The 25,142-nt window shown below is 45.5% G+C and overlaps 1 protein-coding gene across 18 annotated transcripts in view; it reads left to right on the top strand.

Moving 5' to 3' along the window:
• CCDC17 (coiled-coil domain containing 17) overlaps positions 1-25,142 on the top strand; it is a 36,843-nt gene that overhangs the window by 4,748 nt on the left and 6,953 nt on the right. For 13 of the 18 annotated variants that reach the window (XR_015950818.1, XR_015950822.1, XR_015950819.1 and 10 more), the window contains 26 exons: positions 393-510; positions 1,289-1,448; positions 6,638-6,757; positions 7,199-7,332; positions 8,280-8,414; positions 9,190-9,422; positions 9,983-10,068; positions 10,437-10,652; positions 11,176-11,398; positions 11,752-11,862; positions 12,996-13,153; positions 15,292-15,333; positions 15,816-15,957; positions 16,138-16,230; positions 16,785-16,992; positions 17,100-17,206; positions 17,688-17,828; positions 18,680-18,834; positions 19,146-19,266; positions 19,797-19,913; positions 20,332-20,429; positions 20,531-20,743; positions 21,120-21,294; positions 21,899-22,081; positions 23,341-23,592; positions 24,387-24,455. Coding sequence is in view for 12 of the 18 variants with exons in the window: in XM_088673265.1 (XP_088529391.1) it covers positions 393-510; positions 1,289-1,448; positions 6,638-6,757; positions 7,199-7,332; positions 8,280-8,414; positions 9,190-9,422; positions 9,983-10,068; positions 10,437-10,652; positions 11,176-11,398; positions 11,752-11,862; positions 12,996-13,153; positions 15,292-15,333; positions 15,816-15,957; positions 16,138-16,230; positions 16,785-16,992; positions 17,100-17,206; positions 17,688-17,828; positions 18,680-18,834; positions 19,146-19,266; positions 19,797-19,913; positions 20,332-20,429; positions 20,531-20,743; positions 21,120-21,294; positions 21,899-22,081; positions 23,341-23,592; positions 24,387-24,455 (3,810 nt within the window). In the remaining 6 variants the exon portion in view is untranslated. Of the gene's footprint in view, positions 1-392; positions 511-1,288; positions 1,449-6,637; positions 6,758-7,198; positions 7,333-8,279; positions 8,415-9,189; positions 9,423-9,982; positions 10,069-10,436; positions 10,653-11,175; positions 11,399-11,751; positions 11,863-12,995; positions 13,154-15,291; positions 15,334-15,815; positions 15,958-16,137; positions 16,231-16,784; positions 16,993-17,099; positions 17,207-17,687; positions 17,829-18,679; positions 18,835-19,145; positions 19,267-19,796; positions 19,914-20,331; positions 20,430-20,530; positions 20,744-21,119; positions 21,295-21,898; positions 22,082-23,340; positions 23,593-24,306; positions 24,351-24,386; positions 24,456-25,142 lie in introns of those variants that run through there. The other 5 variants (XM_088673268.1, XM_088673267.1, XM_088673269.1 and 2 more) reach the window with 4 other exon arrangements.

Below are 25,142 nucleotides of genomic sequence, written 5' to 3'. Positions count from 1 at the left end.
GTAGTTGTTCATGAGATAAATATTTGAAATCCATTCCAATGTGATATTATTATTTTTGTAATGGCTATGTCCTGTCTATCCTCACAAGGAATTTAGAGAACAGTTTTAAGCTTTACCACTTAGGGAGCAAGCTAGTCTGATAGAGAGTGTGATTTGCCCAAAGCTGAATGGAGATTTGAATCTGGGTTTCTCACATCTAAGCCCAGCACTCTGCCACTAAATCATGCAGGCATTCAGTAGAGGGCATGCCGAGATCACTGCTTCTGGAATTTACAATTAATTAACCACAACATACCATTTCTCATGGGCATTTAGCTCTGAAGCATTGCATCACTGGCTCCAGAACAAACATATCAAACATATCAAACTTGTAATCTTTCCTTGACCCCTAGGATAACGACAGACACCAACGGGAATACTGGCAGCGCCAACAGCAAATGGCAGAAGTACATGAGCGCCATTTGGCAGATATCCAGGCCAGAAACCAGTACCTGGAGCAGCAGAGGGATGGTAAGAGAATGAGAGTACCTACTAGATTACTGCCTTCTTGCTTCTAGTTCAGGTAAAGGGAATGACCTGGAGTTCAAAACAATAAAGGATGAGCAAACAACCACCACTATCCAGCAAATGGCCAGGCCTGATACACAAGGCTCATGATACCACAAGTTCTACAGAAGGGAAGGAGACAGTTAGACCCATCCACAAGTACTAAAGACAGCCAATTTTGTACTTGAGAGCTTTCTTGTCTACTTATGTATATTTGGAGGATGCATAAGCCAAGTCCTCAGAAACAGCAGGTGTCATGGTAAGCCTGTGTCTGGACTGTTCCACTTCAGACTGTGCGTGAAGATTTTTGTGACTGAATTCTCCTCCCTACAAAAAAATAACACAAAACCCATTTTGCATATAGAAGACTATCATTTCAGGGAATATATATCTACCCTAGCCTTCTCCCTGATATGCAAGTTTTCTGTATGTATTTTTTTTCCCAGCAGGGTGGGGGTGGGGGATATTAAATAATAAGCACACATCTGCAATCTTTAGTACAGATAAAGAGCAGGTTTGCTTTCCTTATCAGATGTTTATGAGAACTAGCACAGAGGCATGTATATTAACTCATCAGGTATAAAGTGTTCTCAGCTGGGCAGATCAGGTGTCTGATACAGGATGATGGACAGAAATGATGTATCTATATTTTGCACAGAAATCCAATTCCGGGAGCCTCTGGAAATATGTTGACTTGGTCTAGGTGTTCCAATAAAGTGTGTCAAATTTTCTGTTGATCCAGAGATCCATAAGCGCCTGTCCGAACTGAAACTAGGGAACTCAGCTACATCTCATATTGAACAGCTGCTGGTGGAGTTGACTACCCAGGAGGGAAAGAACCAACAGGCTTTGGATGCTCTGCGGGAACAGGTAGAACTCCTGCAGGTATCAGCAGAGACCAGGTAAGGCTCAAAGAGGGACCATTTCTGGGAATGGATGGAGTTCCATCAAAGGCTGGAGAAGCCCAATATCATTCCCTATCTTGAGGGTGGAATAGGGGAGTGAAATGTACTCGGAGTCGAGAGTGAATTTCATGCTCTTTATTCAGCTCATAGTCATCAAGGAGAAGAGGAGAAGAAGAATGGCTCTTTTCCCAAAACCATCTGCTTATATACATTATTTACACAATGGGCCTTGCGTGATTGGCTACTTCAGGGCTACACCTGTGAGCCAATTATATTGTGGATTGACTTCTGCCTGCAGCCTGATTGGCTGCTCCTACAGGCCAATCAGGTAGCAGATTCGCTTCTGCCAGCCGCCTGATTGGCTGCTCCAGCAGGCCAATCAGGTTGCGGATTCACTTCCACCTGGAGTTGGATTGGGTAGCTCCCGCTGATTCTGAATCCTATTGTTCTAGGATTCAGCTCAGTACATAACACCCCTCCCCTCTAAGTTCCAGTCCTGCCCGGGAAGTTGCATTCGTAGTCCCCAAGGTCTGCTGGCCGCCTCCGTGTGCGTTGTGGCCTGGGGTGTTCCTTGGTCAGGGGTTCTGGTTCTGGCTCGTGTTCCGAGGCTGCTGGCTGTGCCGGGGCTGTCTGGTCTGGCGCCACTGAACCACTAGGTTGTGGCTCTGGTTCCGGTGTCCTTCCAGCCTCGGGGCGCCCCTCTGTGCCTACTGCTTCTGCTTCCCCTGCCCACCCCTCTCGCTCTACAGGCCTCACTGCCCTGCTGTCCCCTTGGGACCCCTCTGTCCCGCTCTCCTCCCGGGTTCCTCCTGGGAATCGTCACCGTAGCTGGTCGCAGTGGCGGCGCCAACATTGCCCCCCTTCCGTTAGTACCTCGTACGACACGGGACCGGTCACCTTGGTGACTGTGGCGGGTACCCATGCTGGGCCTGCCCCAAAATTCTTTGCGTACACTGCGTCCTGGGCCACAAATGTCCGGGGGTTCCTGCCTTTCCCCACCACTACCTCATCCTGAGCTCTGTCGGGGTGAAGTCGGTCCAGTCTAGTTGCAAGGCGCCGGCCCATTAGTAGTTCAGCTGGGCTCCGGCCCGTCGTTGTGCTTGGGGTGCTGTGCTGTGCTAGAAGAAATGCGGCAAGGCGGTATTCCCAGTCCCCTTGTGTCATGCGGCGGAGGCTGTCCTTGGTGGTCCGCACCATGCGCTCCGCTTGGCCATTGGTGGCAGGGTGGAATGGTGCTGAGCGGATGTGGCGGATGGCGTTCTGCGCTGTGAAGGTCTGGAACTCCTCTGACGTGAATGCGGTTCCATTGTCCGAGACGAGGGTGTCAGGGAGCCCGTGGGTTGCAAAAAGCTTACGTAGTACCCGGATGGCTGCCGCCGTAGAAGTGGACGGTACCAGTGCGACCTCCAGCCATTTGGTGTAGGAATCCACCACTATGAAGAATGTTTTTCCCTGGAAGGGGCCAGCGAAGTCCACGTGCAAGCGTGACCATGGATGTCGGGCGGACTCCCAGGGCTGGACTGGGGCCCTTGGGGGATCCGGGCGGGATTCTTGGCAGGTCTGGCAGTGTTGGACCCAGGCCTCTATCTCTCTGTCAATCCCCGGCCACCACACATAACTCCTGGCAAGTGCCTTCATCCTCACTACCCCTGGGTGTGTCTCGTGTAGGGCTGTAAGGACCCTTTTGCGGAGGGGCTGGGGAACAACAACCCTGCTTCCCCATAACAGGCACCCCTTGTGGGCCGACAGTTCATGTTTGCGGTTTGTGTAGCCGGCGAATTCTGGCCCGGGGCTGCTGCTGGGCCATCCTCGCCACACCCAGTCCAGGACCCGGGAGATGACCCTATCTTTTGTGGAATGGTGCGCAACTTCTTGTGCCTGAATGGGTCGGTCGGGAAGCAGCTCCAGGGTCATAACCTCTTGCGCAGGCGCTGGGTCGGGGCCTGTTTCTGGTAGTGGTAGCCTGCTGAGGGCGTCTGCGTGGCCCATCGCCTTCCCAGGGCGGTGGATTAGTGCATACTGGTAGCCGGCAAGGAAAATTGACCACCTGAGGACACGTGGAGACAACACTTGGGGGGTCTGCTTCTCGGGGGCAAACAGGCCAAGCAACGGCTTGTGGTCAGTCACTATGGTAAAGGGCCGCCCGTACAAGAAATCATGGAATTTTTTTACGCCCTTCACGATTGCCAGACCCTCCTTGTCAATCTGTAGTTTCGTTCGGCTGCAGCAAGCGTCTGGGAGAAGTATGCCACCGGCACCTCTCTTCCATCCGGGAGTTGGTGTCCCAGGACAGCGCCGATGCCATAGGGAGAGGCGTCGCATGCCAGCACCACTGGCAGCCTCTCGTCGAAGTGTGCCAAGACCGAGTTCGAGACGAGCAAGTCCTTGACTGCCTGGAATGCGGCCCTTTGTCGCTGGCCCCACACCCAAGGGGCCCTTTTATCTAGGAGTCTGTGTAGGGGCTCCGCTACCGCTGCCTTATGGGGAAGGAAGGCATGGTAAAAGTTCAATAGTCCCAAGAATGACTGAAGTTCGGGCTTGCTCTTGGGCGCTGGGGCCTCACAAATGGCCCGTACCTTGTCACCGGTTGGATGGACCCCTTCTGCGTCCACCTTAAATCCCAGAAAGTCCACCTGCGGCACTCCCAGTAAACACTTTTCCCGCTTCACCTTGAGGCCCGCCGTCTGGAAACGGTGCAGGACGGAGCGGAGGCGGTCCTCAAATTCCTCTGGTGTGGGCCCGGCGATCAGTACATCATCGAAGAAAGGGGTGACGCCAGGAATCCCTTTAAGGAGAGAGTCCATTAAATTCTGGAATATGCCTGGTGCCACGCTAACGCCAAATTGCAGCCGCTTTACTCTGAATGCCCCTCTGTGCGTCACAATCGTCTGAGCCTCTGCTGTGGCTTCGTCCACAGGCAACTGTTGATACGCTTGGGCCAAGTCCAGTTTGCCAAAGATTTTTGACCCAGCCAGGGTGGCGAGGACATGGCTGACCACTGGCACTGGGTATGCATGGGCCGTGAGAGCCTTGTTTATGGTGCATTTGTAGTCTGCACAGATGCGGACCGAACCGTTAGGCTTGACGGGTGTGACAATTGGAGTTTCCCAGGGGGCGTTGGGCACCGGCTCCAGCACTCCTTGCTCCACGAGCCGGTCCAATTCCTCGTCTATGCGGGGTTTCAGGGCGAACGGGACCCGGCGGGCCTTGTGCCTGATGGGTCGTACAGCGGGGTCTAGCTGTAGGGCAATGGGGGGTCCTGTATATCGTCCCAATGCCCCATCGAAAACCCCTGGAAACTCTTTGCATATGGCGTCCACGTCCACTTGTAAGCTAGTGCGGTTCACCCCGGTAACGGCTAGCCCCAGAGGTCCAAACCATGCCAGTCCCAGTAAGCTAACGTAGGGGCCCTTAACTACCAGCAAGTCCAATTGTTGCTTTCGCCCTCGATATTGCACCCTGAAGGTCCCCACCCCCATTGTAGGGACCTTACGTTTCTGGAAGTCCCGGAGGGTGAATGGGGCCGGCCTTAGTTTGGGACCCCCATTAGGGCACAGTTCCCTTAATGTTCGGGCCGAGATTATGGATAGAGTTGAACCCGTGTCCAGCTCCATGCGGCATGGGGCTCCCTCTATCTGTACCTCTATATAAATTTTCTCTGTGCTGGGATGGGGCAACTGGAATACCTGGTAGTCCGTGATCTCCGTCGAGTTGCCTTGGTGCATGGTGCCGTGTGACCTGGGGCTCCTGGGTTGGTCATCTGATGCTTGTCGACGGGTGAGTCGAGCCCGACACACCCGGGCGATGTGTCCCAATTTTCTGCACTGCCTGCACTCTGCGTTGCGGAAATGACAGGTCCTCCTCTCGTGGTTCTCCCCGCAGCTTGCACAGTTCCCTCCTTCTCGTCGAGGCTGCTGTGGTGTGTGTGCTGCTTGAGTGCGCCGCTGTACTCGGTGTACTTCCTCCCTGTCAGATTCGGATTCGTCGGTGAGGTCTTCGTGGTAGACCCTCGGTTGGGATGGCGGGGCCGGTCGTGCCTCTTGCGTTGACCTCTCGGCGGCTTCGGTTGCCAGGGCTTCCTCCAGAGCAATCTGGAACGTGAGGTCTTTTTTGGCGTAGAGGCGTCGTTGCAACATCTCGTCCCTCAGGCCACCGACGAGGCGGTCACGAAGCATGTTCTCCAACTCTGAGAAGTTGCATAGCCGAGCGGCTTGGCGGAGGGAGGTCACAAACCCAGTTATGGTTTCCCCCGGGGCTTGCCGCTTTGCGTAGAAGGCATTTCGGCAAGCTACCACCGAGGGCTGTGGTGAGAAGTGCTCCTTCAGCCGTTCCATTATTGTTTTGTAAGAGACGGTAGCGACATCTCTAGGTGCAAGGAGAGCCCGGGCGATTTCAAACGTCTCCTCTCCACAGACGCTGAAGAATGTCGCCCTCTTCATGGCATCGTTGGTGACTTCTTTCGCTTGCAGGAGGAAGTTGAAACGGGCGGCGTACCCTTCCCAGTCTCCTGATGCTGGTTTGAATGGCGAGAAGCTGCTGTCGGTTGCCATTCTGGGTTCCTTGGGTCCTGGAGCTGAAGCCTGGATGCACAGTGCGATGCAGCGGTGCAGCAGGTGGCGGTGCTGCGGTGCAGTGCGTGGTGGCGGTCAGCTCAGCAGGATCCCACCTTCGTCGCCAGTGAAATGTACTCGGAGTCGAGAGTGAATTTCATGCTCTTTATTCAGCTCATAGTCATCAAGGAGAAGAGGAGAAGAAGAATGGCTCTTTTCCCAAAACCATCTGCTTATATACATTATTTACACAATGGGCCTTGCGTGATTGGCTACTTCAGGGCTACACCTGTGGGCCAATTATATTGTGGATTGACTTCTGCCTGCAGCCTGATTGGCTGCTCCTACAGGCCAATCAGGTAGCAGATTCGCTTCTGCCAGCCGCCTGATTGGCTGCTCCAGCAGGCCAATCAGGTTGCGGATTCACTTCCACCTGGAGTTGGATTGGGTAGCTCCCGCTGATTCTGAATCCTATTGTTCTAGGATTCAGCTCAGTACATAACAGGGAGTCAGAAAAGGTCAAAAATACCATATCAGGGAGTCTATCCATGACTCAAGCATTGTGGGAAGCAAGTATTATCACTGATTGAAAGAAGCAAGATGACACTCACACAGCTTATTGGGATTTTTTTTTAGAAGCAAACCCAAATCTCCCACCAACAGAAAGACAGACAGTGCTGAGGGCAACATAGAGAAGAAGGTCTTCAAGTCGATGTCATTTCCTGCAGCAGTTGGACCCCTCTCTTCAGAGATACAGTGAGTAGGGAGGGAGCTGCAAGACTGACTGGGACAATATATTCTGTAAACAGAATTATTTTGGTTATCAAAATATCAATTTATTAGATCTTTCACTGTTTGTTGCCTGTAGAGCTTTCTTCTGGATTCCTCTCTGTCCCACTTTTGGGAAGCTCTGCAGTTGCGGATCGGAAGCAGATACTTTTAAATGGATGAGAGAGGAAACAACTTTATTCCCAGTGGGCAGTCAGTAGGATTGGCATCACTTTTCCCCACAATGTTGCACAGCTTCATGAAATACAGGTGCTCAGCAAGCCCAGCTGCATCCATCTTCATGCCAGGAAAAATAGTTCCTTTGATTCCCCACCACCCCGAGCTAATAAAGACTTTGAAATGCTGTCGGAGGAAGAAAATCTAGCAACAGCACCAATAAACTGATGATGCATTTGTGTTTCCCTGCAGGGCCCTTTACCTGGCTTATTTGCAGGGGGGAGGCAGTGACCATAACATCCTCCGTCAGATGTATGAGCTGCAGGTGGAGGCCATAGCCCTGGAGAAAGGAGGAGAAAGGCCTGAGCACAAGGGTAGAAAGAAGAGTGAGCTTTGCTTCCCTGTTTTCTCTCCAAACATGGATATTGTATTGTTGCATGCCACCCCAATATCCAAGTAGTGTAAAATTCCAGGGGTTCCAGGTGCTTACTCCACAGTGGGGACTGTGGTGTCTTTATTATATATGGTTTTTACTTACACACACACACACACACACACACACACACACACACACACACACACGTGTGTGTGTGACCTGAGCCTACAATAGAGGAGCTCACAGTATTATCAGCCCAAAACAGTTTTGTTTATCCCATAGCCACAGGCTTGAATGCCAGCCATCAGAAATCAGGCATGGCTATCACAACCATTTTGCTTCTTTCCTTCTAGATTCTAGCTCACATCACTGCAACTTTCAACTCTGGCTTTGTCCTTCTAACTAATCTCACAAAGAACTCATTTCCTTTGTTTACCTTAATGGCCCATCACACAGGCTATCACCTCAACACAAGAAGGTAGCTTGGCTTATATTTTAACATTTGCTAGATCCAGGGGTTTGAAGGATCTCACGTACAGCCTACTTCTTCCCCCACCCCAACTCATAACAGTATCATAGACTAGGCTGTCTCTTGGACCCTTGGGACAATGTGGTGCTGTCTAGATGCTGTTGGACTTCAACTTACATCAGCCCCAGTCAGCATGGTCAATGCTCAGGGATGATGGAAGCTATAGTCCAACATCTGGATGGCACCATGTTGGCTATTTCTGCCTTTAGGTCTTGAGCTCAAAAAGGCTTAACTATTCACAGCCAGGTGAGAGTCAATTCCACTGGACAGTATGGTCCTCCTACAAAGCTTGTGCGCTATCATAAATCTGTATGATGCCAAATGATTATTTGCCAATTATGCAGATTGAGAAACCTTGGTAAATACTTCTCGCTCTTTCACGTCTCCAAGCCATCTTTGTTGTTGATTGGCTCTTCTTGTCATTGCAGAACATGAAGGTAGCCCAAACTCCTACCCACGGGGTTTGGATGCTGAGCTCCTGTCTGTTGAGCTGGAGAATCAGAGGCTGGAAGATGAGATATTAAAGTTGAAGATCCTGAAGGACAGAAGGAAAATAGAAGATGGTGGGGACCATAGCCTACTCTATTGAAGTTGGGCCATATAAGTTTAAGATATGGTAGCAGGCATCAATCTCTGCAATTCAGGGCCTTGGCATATATCTCACCTAAGCAATCACTTTGATTTGGAGGTTTAACTGGAAGTACAGAGGGTTCTCTATGTACATTAACCAGATCTGTTTTCTGCTGGTGAAATTCAGCCTCCATAGTTGTCCATTACGGAGAGAAATCATGAAAGATGACAGAGATGGGCTGAGTGTTCTGCTGCAGTGTGCTTGCCAACCAGATTGTGGTTCATTATTCTCCTGGGCATTTGGGCAATGCTAAAGTCTGGTGCTTGGTTGTTTATTGTTTATGTTCATCCTTATTCAAGGTGGAATGCGGTTATTTTACATTGTTGTTTTTTTGTGGATGAACACTTCTAGTACAGTATATTTGTTTTGTTTTAATGCATATTTTTTTATATGCTCCTTGAAATGTTGGACGGGGAGGGGGGCAACATTTCCACAGCTAAATGGCTTTGTATTCAATAACTGTAGTCTTGTCATGGATACTGTTGAAGTCACTATACAATTTTGGAGATGTAGCTGAAATGTTCAGTAGTGAGTCCAGCAAAAACAAATAAGGACATTGAGCTGGCTTTGTTTTTACAAAAAGCCAGATAAATAATTTGCAGGCTCTCGTCCCACCTCATACGGATTCTTTCCCAGTATTGGCACAAGCAATATTGGGTGTAGTGCTGTGTTAATGGGCTCCCCCTGCTCATCTTCTTTTTCATCAGGGTTTTCAGGCACAGAGCTGGCACAGCTGCAACGGTTACACATGGCAGAGATGGCTCAGCTGCATGCAGAGATTGGCAGCCTGAGACATGACACAGAGAGGATGAAGCCACGACATCCCAGGAGGCGGTCACCACTACCCCGGCTGCCACCTCCTATAGCTCCACCCCTGCCACCTCCTCCCCCTCAGCATCTTCTTGGATTGCCTGACCCTACCTTTCCAGCTAGTAACATGGTTAGTGCCCCTTTAACTTGGGAAACCTCAGGCAAAAGTCATACTGAACTTCTGCTTTTGTTGTTGTTATTTAGTCGTTCAGTCGTGTCCGACTCTTCGTGACCCCAAGGACCAGAGCACACCAGGACTCCTGTCTTCCACTGTCTCCCGCAATTTGGTCAAACTCATGTTCGTAGCTACGAGAACACTGTCCAACCATCTCATCCTCTGTCGTCCCCTTCTCCTTGTGCCCTCCATAAACATCTGCTTATGGAGCGAAAATAGTATAAAAATACTTCTATAGTTTTAAGAATTCAGAGCTATCATCCTGTGTGGCTGGCTCTCTCCATATCTGTGTTCACTCTGGAAAGATGCATTCAGTGGTTCATGCTCTGCTCGTTGCAAATATGCTGACCATTTTGCTCAGGGGTGAATGATTTATCTGAAGCTGTTGAGTTATATTCTTAAAAGTTTCCTTGGGGCAGAGCAAGCCTCATTATTCCTGCTAAGACTGATGCTGGTATTTCCTTTTTCTATTCTTTGGAAATGTAAAACAGCTCTCATCTTTCTGCCTGCTATAGGACCCCATGAGAGCATCTGCCACAGCTATGAGCCGGTACTTCCTGGACCCTTCTGATGCCCTGGGACCAGCTCCATATGATCCGGCGTATGTCATTTCTATTACCTGTATCATTCTGGGTTGGGCTAGGGGGAGGGCAGCATATGTTTTTCTTTTTTATGTCTCATTCTTGCATGGAGTATTTGTAGACACTGCCATGTAAAGTGAAGATGTTCATTTTTTCCATCCTAATACCATTCCTAGGGACACATTTGGTAATCTAGCCTGTTAAATCTTCTGGACTGCAGCCAGAAAACAGCTGTTGTTAAGAGTTTAGGGTGGTGGGAGATAGGCTGTATGCAAACCCTCCTAATTCCTGGAAGTGCCTGGAACCCCTGGAATTTCACTCAGATTGGGGTGGCATGCAAGCTGTGTTAACTATTACATGAGTGTGACAAATTATCATCTCTCTGCAGGTCTGGCTTTGTGATATTCTATGATTTTCTTTTGGGCCTGGATCCCTCATTCTATCAAGTCTGCCTGGTCTCTGGCCTGTTCCGCAATGGGCAAGAGTTGGGCAAGCCCACCCCACTGCCCATTGTCTCCTCTGATATGGGCCAATACCCACAGTATGTGACTGATGGGCAAAGAGGGTGCTGCGCCATCTTAGCAGCTAGGCAACCAGTCCCAAGGTGAGTTTCAGTGGCTTTTGCCATAACATCTCATATCTTCTGTTCCCGGGTCATTATCTGGGCAGCCATTCCCAGTTAGCAATGTTATTTGTTTTCATTGTTTCAATGTATATAGTGTACAGCTTACTTCTACAAAATAATGCTCAAGACAAATGCAATGATAAGTGGTAGAAGATTCTTTTCTAAACAACAATGCAAAGACCATCTATCATGAACTGCTTTTATCTTGACCCATTAGAAGACCCAGGGCCCTATCATCTTAGCATGGAAACCTTGCCCCCCACACACTGGGGATTAGTATGAGCTTGAGATTGCCATAAAATAGGCTGTTTCAGTCCAGGTTTGCACTTGCCAGATTCTTGTCTGTTCTTATTTAGAAGGTGTCATATACGTTAGTGTCATATAGAAGGTAGTCTTCTTTGTCGAACCCCCATGTGGAACTCTGGGAGTGAACTCTGTATCCAGATTGGTAGAGAAAAAGGTAGGCTTGTGAGTGTGTATTACCTTTGTGCTTGCTTTTCAGAGTCCTTCCTTCGACCACCATCACCCTCATAACTGAGCTTCAAGCATCTGGAGGCTTTGATGCTTATGGGCTGGAGATCCAGAATTTGGCCCCCAGGGGGTGGGCCAAAATCAACATCTTTGACCATCTACATCAAGTGATGTGTGGGCGCTGGAAGATCCCCATCCGGGTGCTTCCTATGAAGCCAAGCCTTACTCCAGAACAGTTGAATGGGGTGCCCCAGGTGAGGACCTTTAGCAAGGGCCAGTGCAGAGTCCCAGAACAGGCTTCTTGCCCCCCCAAAATATTTCCTGCCCATCATGAAGGGAGAGTGTCATGCTCGTGCTCTCAGGAGACTCACAGTGAACCATTAACATTGGCACTTAACACTGAGCACCTACTTTCTGCATTGTGCTGGGTGTGATTTGAAGCAGGTTCAATCTCAGGCCTCATTGACTGAATAGAAACATTCCTGGAATGATGGCTGTTCCTCAGAACACCTTGGCCAGATCAAGATAAATTAGTCCAACATCGTCTTCAGTTATTTTCCCATCTGTTTTAATTCCAACCAGACCACACCTTGTTTTTTCCTCCCAGGTGGGCAAAGCAGAGCTGTACTTGCGACTAGTGAATGCAAGAGATGCTGACATGCAGTCAATGGCAGAGATTCATCCAGGCAATGCCTCCTTGTACAAATACCCTCCTACAGTGAGTTGAACTGCATGGCATTATTGTCTCTTTTGAAGTTACTTTAAACTCTTTTTATAGCTAGCATAGCTTGAGGGCAGATTCTGAAAATCAGGTTCTTTGTGTCCTCAATATTTATTTGCTGCAAAGAACCAGAATGACATAAAAAGAAAGACAATTTGTAATAATAGATAATGGTGAAAAATTGGGAGACCACAAGGAGAACATGAGCACAATAATAGCCTCCCACTCCTATTCCCCAACAACTGGTACTTGGTGGGATACTGCCTCTGATCCTGGAGGTTATAGCCATCATAACTAGTAGTAGCCACTAATAGCTGAACTGGAGGTTAAGGCTATCCAGTATTCATGGAAGATAAGGCTAAGAGCAAACTCAGTGAAAATGTATTACCGTAATTATATATTTCAAAGGAATAAATGAAGTATGCTACCATCTGACAGAAGCCTTTTAAAATCCCAGTTATTAACTATTTAGCACATTAATATAAAACTCCTGGTGAATTAATACAACTAATTCAACAATTAAGTAGCTACTTTAATTCCTAGCATAAAAAATAATTCTATCTGCCACTCCATTGAAAAGCCCAAGGTTCTCAAGTAGTGTCCCAGTGAGATGGGGTGCCACCACTACACCAGTCTCTCAAACACAGCGAGGCAGCATGGCAGAGAGGATAGGAGAAGCACTGGGTTGGTGGCAGCAGGAACAAGTATACACATCTATACCTGCTGCTACCAATCCAGTGCTCTCCCACCCTTGCTGCTGCACTGACTTGCACAGTCCTGGGCCCAGCAAGCACATCATGCAGCACAACCGGTTCCATGTTTTTTAAAAAAAGGTCCCAAATTGTTGGAAATCGTGAAACAAAAGCTTAACGTTTTCCAGGTAAAATTAGTACTGTATTGACGAGAGGGGAAAGCAAGTTTTAAATTTCCATCATTCCAATGCTAATAGTGGGTGGAAGCAAGATGGTTTGTAGAAATGACGGGAGGTGGATTCCACCGCAAGGAACATTTGAAAAGTAGGATCAGGAGATTGGAAGCCTTCCTTTCACCCCCAGCATATTTACACTGCCCTCGCCCTGCTTGTCATGCTACCCCACCTCACCTGTTGTATTTTGTTCTTTCAAATGCAGGTGTCCAGTCGCACAGCACCCCCTACAGACTTTCCTCCAGCCCAGCGCTCTTTCCACCCTGCCCCCACCAGCCTGTTCTTCTCTGTCCCTCCTTACACTGGCTTTGTTGACTCTCCTCCTGATCAGGAACAGCCTCTCCAATACAAACCCAATAAAAGGTGAGAAAGGAGGAAGACCACCCCTTTCTCCCTTCAGGACCAGGCTTTCCTTCTAATGAAGATAAATCAGCATAGAAATGCCTACTGTCTTCCTTTGTATATGTCTCTGTGTGTTTTGTGTATAAATGAAACAACTAAAAGATTATGCATCTCTAATCCACCCATGTCTGTTATTTTCTCTGTATTTTTAATTAAGGATATGGTGGCTGTTTTTAAGGGTGCATCTGCATGAGGTTTTGGTGGTGGCAGGATTGGATGTACTTACCCATCTGCCCAGCAGAGAGTAGTTTTAGTCTGCTCTACCTGCAACTGACCATATAAACTAAAGCACAACATCAATTAATATTTTTCTTTCCACTGACTATACCATACCGTTGTTAGAGATTCATTCCCCGTGTTTGCATTCATGGGATTGTGACTGTGTATGTTTCGACTCCACACAGTGGGAAGTGACGAAGACAGGATTTTTGTGTTACTGTGTGCTGTGCAGTGGGACTAATACAAAATCCTCAGTAAAACCAAACTGCCTCTATTAAAGTAGGCTGATAGGATCATGTTTCTAATTATTTCTCTGAGTCAATTTCAGTGTGATTACTTTATACTGGAAATCATGTACTTGAAGTGCTAGTGAAATGCAAACACACAAAAAACACAAAAATTATTGCTGAAACATTCACCCTCTTCCTTTAGAATTAGTGCCCCATCCATTCTTTTGAAGTGATCAATTCTGCGAGTCTTCCCTCTTTAATCTTTAAGAGATCACCACTGGATAATATTTTAGTTTATTATATCTCTTTGAAAAACGAGGCTTCTGCCAGTGGAAAATGTCAGCATTTGCCTATTTCCTTTAGGTAAGAAATGCTGGTTGCCATGGTACCAGCAGGGATGTATGTAAGAGGCCACCCTGGCCTAGTAACATCTAAGTTTTAGAAATGGCTATGGCCAATACCAATAAACGTAGGCTACCAAGAAGTAACATCTTCTATTTTTGTTTCTTTAGAAGCTGCTTGTTCTCTTTAGTGTTTCCTTCCATATGTGCTCATCAATAAGTGCATCCCTGTGTTTGTGGGCTCTAAAACTGGTGCGAATCTGTAGGATGCCTTAGCAACTTTACAAAACATGTCTCTCCCACATCAGTCTCTCCCATTTATCTACAGCCACAACAGGAGTTGCAACCTTCCAACAGTTTGACTTCACCTCCAAAGGTGCATTCCTCCATTGTCTCCTGAGACAAATGAATGCCAACAACAATTAGTACATAAGGAAAACAAATAATTGCAACTAGCTACTTTCACATTCATGCCCCAAATCTCACCAGAGAGTGATAAAACAAAGAGGAAAATGATTCTGAAGCAACTTCTCGTAAACAGTATAACAAGAGAAGCAGCCCCCAAGCTAACATCCTTTTAGACTTTTCTTGTCTTTTTCTTCATTCAGTAGCCATAAACCTATTCACTTATTTTGTTCCACATCAACATGGCTTCTTCTATAGTTGGGAATCTTACTTGTATTGGGACTCATTCAGTTTTATTCCCAACACTGTGGTGATTACTTTCAATGCCAGATATTTTCAATGGCAATTTTGTTGAGAATGTCCTACTGAAAAAGGGAGGTACAACACCACTGCTCACTCCAGATACAGAAAAGGAGTAGGGATGGAGAACTTGACCAAAGAGATCAGGTAGAAAGATTCCATTCAGCTTTCTATCACCCTTTTAGACTACCTCATGCCAGTCTCCAGTTTGTGGTGGTTGACTTATTATTTGGTATGAGCCTATTTTAGTTTTGCAAGTTGCGGAGTTGTCCTGTAGCTTGCTAATGAAATACACATGATTCACCACATCCTCCCAAGAGGAACCTTCAGGCATATAAATTAAACTCAGCAAAAGTATTTTTTCCTTCCTATGTCCTTTCTTATTTGTCACATTTCACCATACTTACTCTTACCCCTATATAATCAACTACCTTTAACATTCCTTCTCTGCTCCCCTAACACCCAACTGGGCAGTATATATGGTTCTTCAATAAACCCCTTTCTGGCCTTTGTGCTGCAGTATGCTCAGATGCATCAACCTTCCCCTCTTTTTTTCATTTCCCTCCATCTCTCCCTGTTACCTTCCTGGCTGTGGCACTGGCAGCACCCAGAAACAGAAACCAAAGGCTTCTCCATACCTTCCTAGGTAAATACGAAGTATAGTTTGGCTTTTCCTTTGCAGGGATATATTATATTTCTCTCCACATTCTGCTGTCGCAATAGAAATTGGCATTTGAGATGCTTGCTCTACTTGGCTTTAATAGCCAGATTTACAGTATATACACTGTATTTGATGTCACAGCAAAATGCCCTTCTGCTGGCTAGAGAACAAACTTCCTCATGGTCTCCTGAAGAAGTTTTATCCAACCTATTTAAATGAAGAAAGGATCCAGGGGAGACACTGTTTCAGAAGTGCTAAAGATGGAAATCTGGGCTGCCATAATTGTACTGGATCAATTGCTCTCTACTTTTCTCGCAATCCAGCTTTATTGCTTAATCTAGCAAGGTTCTGATTTGGTGGGGAACTGCCATTTTGCTTCTTTGAGAAGGGGAAGGATGCTACTTGCTGTTGAAGCACAGGGGCAACAGCTGAAGAGCAGTGGGTTAATAAGCCTCTGACTATTTCAGGAAATTTGAAGCAGTGCTCGAGTGGCCACAATCCCAGCAGAATGAAAGAAGACAATTAGGGTTCATCCTTGATAGAGTAAAAGGTGCCCCACCGGGAGATGGGGCTGTCCGGCTAACTGGTTACCATCAGAAAACTGGTCAGGTATGGAACGTGTGTGGCTCTGTCAATAGCCCCAGTGTCATAGTGGTGTTCAACTAGCACCCTGGTTCAGCATTCCAGCTGAACCATCCTGAAGTTCTTTATTATTTTAGGAAGAAACACCAAGAGAGCTTAAGAAGGAAGCTGGACCATGTGTTACATTTTTCTCAAACTTGATTTCAGGTGATTGCCACCAAGGACTCGGGACTGAATTACTGCACCGATTCCATGAGATCCAATATTAAACATGGCTACTTCATGTTTGGAGAACAGGAGGTACAGAATGGTGCTTTGGCCGGAGAGCGTTAGGCTTGGAAATGGACTTAGGTTTACATCACAGTCCATCTGGGAAGTTCACAATGTATCCTCAGACAGATTCTTATCCTTGCACTGATTGGATGGTTACTTAGCACTACCATTGCTGCAAGCACTAGAATACTTCTTTCTCAGAGGCCAAGTTTGCTCAGACCTCACCACCACTCAGTCACCTGTTACCAGAAATGGTAGACCAGTTCTCTGATGCTGGATACGTATTTACATTGGTTTGGAGTATTTACTGTTCCCAATCCTGGGGGTAATTCTTGTGGATGCTCATGCCTAACTATAAGAATCACTGATGTTGCTTGTTTGCAAAATATAGGCTTTGGGTTTTCTTGCCAATGGTGTAAAAGCAGTTCTGAGCTCAGAGAAAAACATGCTCATTCCTAATCCATGAAAACAGTTAGGTTTTTGAATATGGTGCATGGCAGAAGGAATTGAAGGGTAGAAAGTGCTGGAAATTATAGCACTACTCTTGGCTCACCTGAACTGCTTCTTTTTGTTTCCTTCAGGAAACCTTCTGGGATGTCGAGCCGCAGCAGGACATGATCCTTATTGCTCGCTTTTACCACTGGCCCAGTGGGAGGGTAGCACCCACCCCCTGGGACAAAGGATTCAAGCCTCAACACCAGCCACTACTAGGGAGTGATGAATGGCTGGCTGCCTGGGCTGTGCTCAGACTGACCAAGCTGTATGAATCCCATAAAGTGATGGTTGGAGGTATGCTGCAGGCATTTTGGGTTGCCTGGTGCTATGAATCCCCACAGGAATTAAGGTTTTCCTATTACTAGTCTAGGAATTAAGTTTTCTTCATTCTGCTTTCACAGGTACAATGAAGAAACTGGAACCTGGGATGCCTGTCTGGAACACAGGGACTCATACACTGACTCTCTATCATGGCCCTGTGCCACCTGATGTAGCTCTGTCAGTGACGGTAAGTCCACTCCAGTAAAGCAAACCAAGGTTAACTAGGTAGGTAAAGTACGCCAATATTAATACAATGGCAAAAGGCTGAAGAGATGTTAAACATCTAATGACTGGCTCAGTCTTGCTGCTCTTATTGATGCAACACTCCTTACTAGCTTACTCTTGTAAAGACTTACAACTGTAATCTTCATAGAGCAATATTTTATATGGAAGCAACAGTATGTAATACTTAGAGGACTGAATCATTGGTTAAGACTCCATTCTGTTGTGTATTGATTCCTTGGGCCATATCCAGTGCTGCAGCTCCACTGGAACAAAGCACTGCTATGCAGGCAGTGGAAGCACATGGGGGCAGAATAAATTGAATTTCTGTTGTGCCAGTGGAGGTATGTGCACAGATCACTGGATAAAGACCTATGTTTTAAGCTGTGCCTTATTATGCTTTCCTCTTGTTTCATTCCTATCTGCACATAATGCTTTGCTCCTAGTCAATGGAAGAGAATCATCAGGACTTCAAGATATATGGTGATGCTACTTTAAGACTGCACATCTTCAGCACCCAGAAACCTGAGCAGCCTTTCCCACCAGAGTCACCACCTCCACTTGACCCAGCAAAAACCTGGCCTCATGTGAGTGCTGGGCAAGGATGATTTTACAGTCCCTACAGGGCTTGGGATAATTGGGACAGACCTTCCACCTTCACTCAGTTCACAATCTGGGTGCATACATATTATACCTTTAAAGCATATCTGAAGCACCTCCTTTCCTTCAAAGAATTCCGGGCACTGCAGTTTACAGTTCTTTTATCTGTCCTGAATCTTCCAAAATTCAGCTTCATTGGATATTCAGGAGTCCTGGTGTTATGAGAGAGGAAGAACAACTTTTCTCTATATACTCATACCATGCTTAATGTTATAAACATATAATGTCACATCTCTTGCACATTTTCTTTAAACTAAAAAGTCCCAAATCCGCAACCTTCCTTCATAGGGGAGTTGCTCCATTCTCTTGATCATTTTGGTTGCCCTTTTGTGGACCTTTTCCAATACGACAATATCCTTTTTGAGGTGAGGTGACCAGAACAGTACACAGTATTTCAAATGCAGTCACACCACAGATTTGTATAATGGAATTATGGTATCAAGAGTTTTATTCTCAATTCCTTTCCTAGTGATCCCTAGTATGGATTTTGCCTTTCTCACAGTTCCTGCACACTGGATCAACATCTTGAGCTATCTACTATGGCCCCCAGGTCTCGTTCCTGGTCAATCACTGCCACTTCAGACCCCAATGAGAGTATTTGTGGCATTAAGATTTTTGCACCAGCATGCATTTCTCTACATTTGTTTACAATGAATTGCATTTATGTTTGCTCATGATAACAAACTGTTCGGGATTGTTAAAACAAAAGGACCTCTAAAACTGAGTGAAAGTGCAGTAAAATGGCCATTTAGTATCATCACAACTTTTCCTCCCACAGGAAGCTTTTATTCATCATTTCAGGGAGACACCTCCTGTAGAGCCTTTCAGAGCTGGAGATGGCTTTGACCTATACATTGATGGAGCCCGCTTCCTGCCTGATGGTGTCACTGTTACCAAGGTCACTGCTCGCATCTTGACCAGTGGTTTCATGCAGTAAGGAGGAATAGTTCTCTGTTTTTTTCTTCCCTAAAATGCCATCTTTCCTCTGCTTCTCCCAGGCTGCATACATGCTATGGGTGGAATTCAATGGGGCACTCTCACAATTGTTCTGTCTGTGCAAGCCTTCCAGACAGAATGATCCTCACTCTCCTCTCCTGCCCCTGATTTTAATGTTTCTGTGGCTATGTCCTGAAGCACGCAAAGGGTTTTGCTTCAGTCCAAGGTGCCACAACAACAGAGGAGCTTAACAATGCCCTCTTATGGAAAACATCTAGCTGAAGGTTGTTTCTGATTCTTCCTTTCAGAATTGGGCCAGACATTTGCACTGGGATTGACCTGAATAGCAGCATATTTGATCCACTTTACAACTACTCAGTTGAAATCAGAGAGCCAGTGATAGCACCTTGTGCAACTCTTCTATTAAAGGTTTGTGTTGGTATGGGTAAAGGGTGAGCAAAGAATGCTGCCAATGAATGAAGCATGTCCTGTTGGGGGTCAAGAGTTAGGAAGTTAAGGTTCTTTCCTTTCCTGGAATGGAGCTGGAACTCCCATGTGTGGAAAAGTTACATCATTTGGGGCTTTTTAGTTTAAAAAAAAAAGAATAAGGAGGCAAATGACAGAGCTGTATAAAATTATGCATGCTGAGAATAAACTAGACATTTCTCTCCTCCTCTCATCATATTAGAACCGGGTGCTATTAATGGCTCCAGTGGCAGAGGCATTATACCTCAGAATACCAGTAGCTGGGGAACACAAGTGGGAAGAGTATTGTTGGGGTTAGGTCCTATTTATTTACTGTTTAATGCCAAAATAGGCACTGGTCTGATTCTGCAGAGCTATTATTATATTCTTAATGGAGGACATTATGGCAACATCTTCCTGACCTCCACCACAAAACAGAACTATGGGTCTAGCTGCCAGGGGGGAATGAACTAATGTCCCTTGGTATTTTACAGGTTTATTCCATCAATCGCTTAACCTCTGAGCTCATCCAGATCGGTTGGGCAGCTCTCAATGTTTTTGTGGAATGTGGAACACACACAGCCCCTGAACCAGAGGCCAAGGGGATCCAGGTGAATTTACTGAAGGGGAGTTCAGGGGAAGCAGCCTCAATTCTGAAAATGAAGTTAGGACATGGTTTATAGTGCTGATAGGCTCCGGTAGGAAAATGTCTTCCTCCTTTATGGATATTTCAGGAACTCTCATTCTTTTGCTGACAATCAAAGTGCTACAAGAATGCTTCGCATTCCCAATAAATCTCACAGGATAGGTTTTCACTATTAATGCTCATGCTTTCTAGTGCCATGCCAAAAATCCCATCCCACCATAACTGCTGTGTGACGTGGAGCCCTACCCAAAAATCTTACTGTCTCTCCACAGTTCAGATGCAAATGGTATGAGGAGGGGAACACAATTTATTTCCCATTAACTGTTTCCCAGGAAGGAGGAAAAAGGGGTCTGTGGATAGATGTTGATTACTGTTTTCCTCAGGTCTCCCTCAATGATGGTGCTCATCAGCTCCGTATTTTTCACAACAGTCCCTGCCCAGATCAGCCCTTATCTACCAGCTCTCTGACAAAAATAGGACGGTGAGCCCCGTCATTTTCATTTTCACTTACATTGTTTCCAATTCCTTCCCCATCTTATCAAGTTATCTTTCTTAATATCTGTCTTCTCACATTCCCTGTAGGTATGTGCCATGTGCAACCCTGCTAGTGAGGCTTATCAAGGCGCCTGTAAATTCCAGCCATCAAACTTTACAAAGAAGCATGGTCCCTCAGACAAACTGGGCCAAAGTGGGCCTCTTTCAGCCCAGGCCTGACTATTCTAATGCTGTCTATTACTCAGACTCGGCCAAGCCTACTGCAGGAGAAAGTTGCTTCTATGAAGTCATGACCAACAGGTAAACTGAGCTTCAGTCTCCTCAGTGGTTGTAGGATGGATGGAAGTAAAAAAGGTGGAATCATAGCAATTGTGGAAAAGTCTTGCTTAAGAAACTGCCAACTATTACTTTTAATTTTTTGTCACTGTAGTCACATACATAAAAGCTGAGTTGTTATAGTGTGTTCTATGGTGGACTATGTATTTGATGAGGAATTTTTTTTATAAAAGGGCAGAAGGAACCTTACAAAATGTTAACAGTCCATCTTACATTCAAATCAGATTAACAGAAGGGTGAGCCAAGCATCTTTCCCCATGCATCAACAAACTTTGGTAGGAAATAATTATAGAATTCCTAACTGTGGGCCACAGGAAAAACAGCTTTTTGTTTCACACAGGTCTGTTGTTTCAGTGCGGGAAATAGTTCAGCAGCTTGAAGGTCCTAAGAGTTTAAGAACAGATGAGGAGATTGTCACCTGGATCCACCGGAAACTAACCCGGGTGCCAGGCAGCAGTCCACAGCCTTTCAGCCTCACTTATGTCTCCAGATACATTCCCACCTATGGCATCAAGGTGAATAGCTATCGCACTCACAGAAATGCCGTTTAGCATAAAGTTTTATACATGACTGGGACGGAATACTATACACAGAGATATGGAAGTAAGCTGTGTTTAACTCGGTAGTCACATCCATAGGAATGCTGCCTCCTTGTTAACCCATGAAATCTTCTCAAAAGTCGGGGCCGTCTTATATCCTGGGTCGTATATCTTATACGGCAAGTATATCCCAAACTCTGTATTTTAACTGGAAAAGTTGGGGGTCGTCTTATACGCCCAGTCATCCTATACGCCATATTTTTTTGCACTTGAAAATACTTATCAACCTTTAACCTGGTCTCTGTTGCTGTGCCTTTAGCTACATGTTGATCTACAGGCATTTATCAACTTCTGAAGACAACCATTAGTATTCTTAATTTTCTAAGTAAGTTGACTTTCTCAACTGTATTACTTTATATTGCCAAGGACAAAAATTCCGTTCACAGAAAACTGGCATGTCAGAGTAATTTGAAATGGTGTAGTTGAGAAACAAATTTAGCATTTGTGAGCAAACTAAGCCTTGGCTGCATGTGTACAGTGCTCTTATCCAGACTGACACCTAATCTCTGTGGTATTCCAGTTTGCATTGGACAGCGGCATGAATTTACCATGGTCTGGCTTGACAATCGCCCAATTCTGCTTTAATCCACCTGGGGCATGTTACTTTGGGGCCCAATGGCTGAAGTATGATTATCCCATCTTTGTTGAGGAGTTTGACAAAAACAGCTACCAGCAATGGCCTGTGTGGCTTGATGGCTTCAAGGTATCCTTTATTTTGTTATTTGTCACTCTGTAAGCCACCCTTCAGTCACAGGACTGAGAATGGGATAAAACTAAAAAAGATATAGTAAAAAAACATGACACTGGGTGTTCCTACAGTAAGATGGGTCCCATGCTGTAAGAAGGAACCCGACTGTATTTCAACACTGGTTTATCTGGTATTTATCACAAGTAATCTGTCTGATAAAGCAGATTCTACAGCAAAGCTGCTAAAAGCCTCCTGAGCCTAGTAACCAGTTAACTACCGGCAAGATGCACTGTGTAGAAGGTAACTAGGTGGAGATTTAAGTAGAAATATTAGCTCCAGAAAAGTTCAGCAAAGTAGTGAACTAGTATTGCTATAATTAGGCTGATTCCCTACCATATATCCCTACTAAATGATTCTCTGATTCTACCCTGTTTCTCATATTTTAAGACATACCCATAAAATAAGCCATAGCAGGATTTTTAAGCATTCAAGGAATATAAGCCATACCCGAAAATAAGACATAGTGATACGCGCAGCAGCAATGCTGGCCGCGGCAGGAGGAGGAAAAAAATAAGACATCCCTTGAAAATAAGCCATAGTGTGTTTTTTTGAGGAAAAAATAAATATAAGACATGTCTTATAATATGAGAAACACGGTATCCCGCTTGACAGGGGGTTGGACTGGATGGCCCTTGTGGTCTCTTCCAACTCTGTGATTCTAAATCTGTAGCCTATATTTTGATACCCTACTGGGGTTGAAACATTTTGCTAGCAGCGAGACTCAGAGTGCTGTCCCATGTTTTTTTTACACACGCCAGACCACCAGCATTTACTCACTCCTTATACAGTGGTGCCTCGACAACCGAATTTTTCGACTTACGAATGGGGGTAATGGCCACGTGCTTACAAATGTCTCGACATCCAGGGGAAAAACGCGGCGGTTTTAGATAGGGTTGCTTAGACTTACGAATTTTTCCGTTTTCAATGCATTCCTATGGGAAATCGCGTTTCCAATGGCGTTTTTTGACTTACGAATTTAATCTGTTCCGAAGGCACCTTCGTAAGCCGAGGTACCACTGGTCTCCAGGTATGTGGAATTTAATTGTGTTAAGGAGACCTGGCATGATTTTGAATGAGGCAGTCTGCCCATGGTGGAGTAGTGTAAGCTTTCTTACTGATGACCATCTTTATTTCCAAACTCATATTTGTGAACCTGTACACTACAGGTGGCTCAGCCTTTCCTTTCAGAACCTGCAACTACTTCTGTTTTTCAGACCTGTCCCCACAGAGTTTACCATGAATATACAGTCATTATTATCCACCTGTACCAAGGTGTGGTGAATCCTACCCAGTGTGCCTCAGGTGAAAAAGAATGCCAAGCAGCACAAAGAAGAGTCATGCTTAAAGGGGAACAGTTACATTACACTCAGAAAAGTGGGGCATGGACAGCTCTTCATGTGTTTTCCAGAGGTTACTGCAACACCGGCATTTACCAACTGCCCTTATACCAGGGGGCTCCCAGTCAGGTATATAGTTAAAAAACCAGATAAAAGTTAAACTTGTAGTTCCACTACCTGGTGCATTCCATAGAATTCTAAATGTTATTTTAAATACAGTATATATATATCCAAATACATCTTAAGGATATATACAGATGTCACAGCAGCTGCATAACATACATGCCTATTTTCTTGTAAAAACAATCAAAATTCCAGCAGCTGGGCAGGGGCGTGCACTTATTAGCAATGCATTATAAATTTTGTACAATGTTTCCCTGCATCGCCTGTGTATCACAATTCTGTCAAGCTAAAAGTTATCCACTTCCCCACTTTTGAGCTTTATGTGAATCAGTTAACAACTGATGGCTCATCCCCACAGCATTCAGTACTTTCTGAAGTCCCTACTTGTGTATGCTTAATGCCTGCAAATATCTTAGCAATGACAAAGGGTACAAATGGCAACTAATTCTCCCAGCTTTTGGAGGTAGTGGTGGTGCAGAAGCAATGAACCAGTGATTACAGCTGCTATGCACTCCCCAACCCATCTTTGGCTTAAGGGTCACCAGCTCTTGACCCACTTGTTTTTACCCACTACTATAATTTAGTCCAAAGTCAGCAACCACTTTCTAATTTCAAGATGTTTGGGGTGTGCACAAAATAGTAAGCTTTACAATAAATGTTACTTTGTATTGTTTTGGGAACACTTCTCATTAGTTCTCTCACTTAAGTCATCTCTTGCAGTAGTCTACTAAAAGAATGCTGCAAAGAAACAGTAGGTGGTTTGTTCTTTCCTGGTTCAAGGTTTGTTCTTTCCTGAACAGATCATCCTGGCTTCCTTATCTGAAGGAAAATGCAGCAGCATTATTAAGAGCATGCTCCAAAAGAAAGAGGTATGAGACTAGTTAAGCATGGGGAGCACTTGCAATCCTTTTCTAGATCATATTGTACAGGGTAATAACAAAAACTTATGCAAAAGGTAGACCACACAAATTCCAATTTTCCCAAACACTATTGAAAGTGCAGAAAGTTCCAATGAACGTGGCTGGCAAAGATTTCTGGGAGAAAGACAAAAGGTTGTTTGCAACATCAGCCCCACCATCATACAAATACATGGTAAAAAAATAGTGGATCCCAAAATGTGTGTTTGTGCTGCAGAGAGATCCTCCCTGAAGACTGCCAAGTCAGATAAACCAATGTACAACACTATGTTTCTTCATAATATAATCTTTAAATTGAATATTTACCTGAACCAGTGGTTCTAAAATATTTTTCTTTCAGCCACACTTCCCAGAATAAAAACTTGCTCATGGCATACCAAATTGTTTGGCAAGAAATACATTGGGGGAAAAGAAACTCAAAGTAGTGTCCTTTTTGTAAATATATTTATCCATAGTCTGCAAATAAAGAATTATTTTCTCGCCACACCCTTTCAGAACCACTGCTTTACATATTCATTTGGGTGCAATGGGGGAAACATTTATGTGGTCTACTAACTCTGGAGTAGAAGGCTCCAGTATAGAGTAAGGAGGAACTTGGATATTCTGGGATTATATGAAAACTTCAACAGCCTCAGGTAT

Source organism: Zootoca vivipara, chromosome 7 (genome assembly GCF_965207765.1).
Source record: "Zootoca vivipara chromosome 7, rZooViv2.hap1.1, whole genome shotgun sequence".
NCBI classification, from domain to species: Eukaryota; Metazoa; Chordata; class Lepidosauria; order Squamata; family Lacertidae; genus Zootoca; species Zootoca vivipara.
Note: the sequence above shows the minus strand (reverse complement) of the source record. Positions and strands in the feature narration are given on the sequence as shown.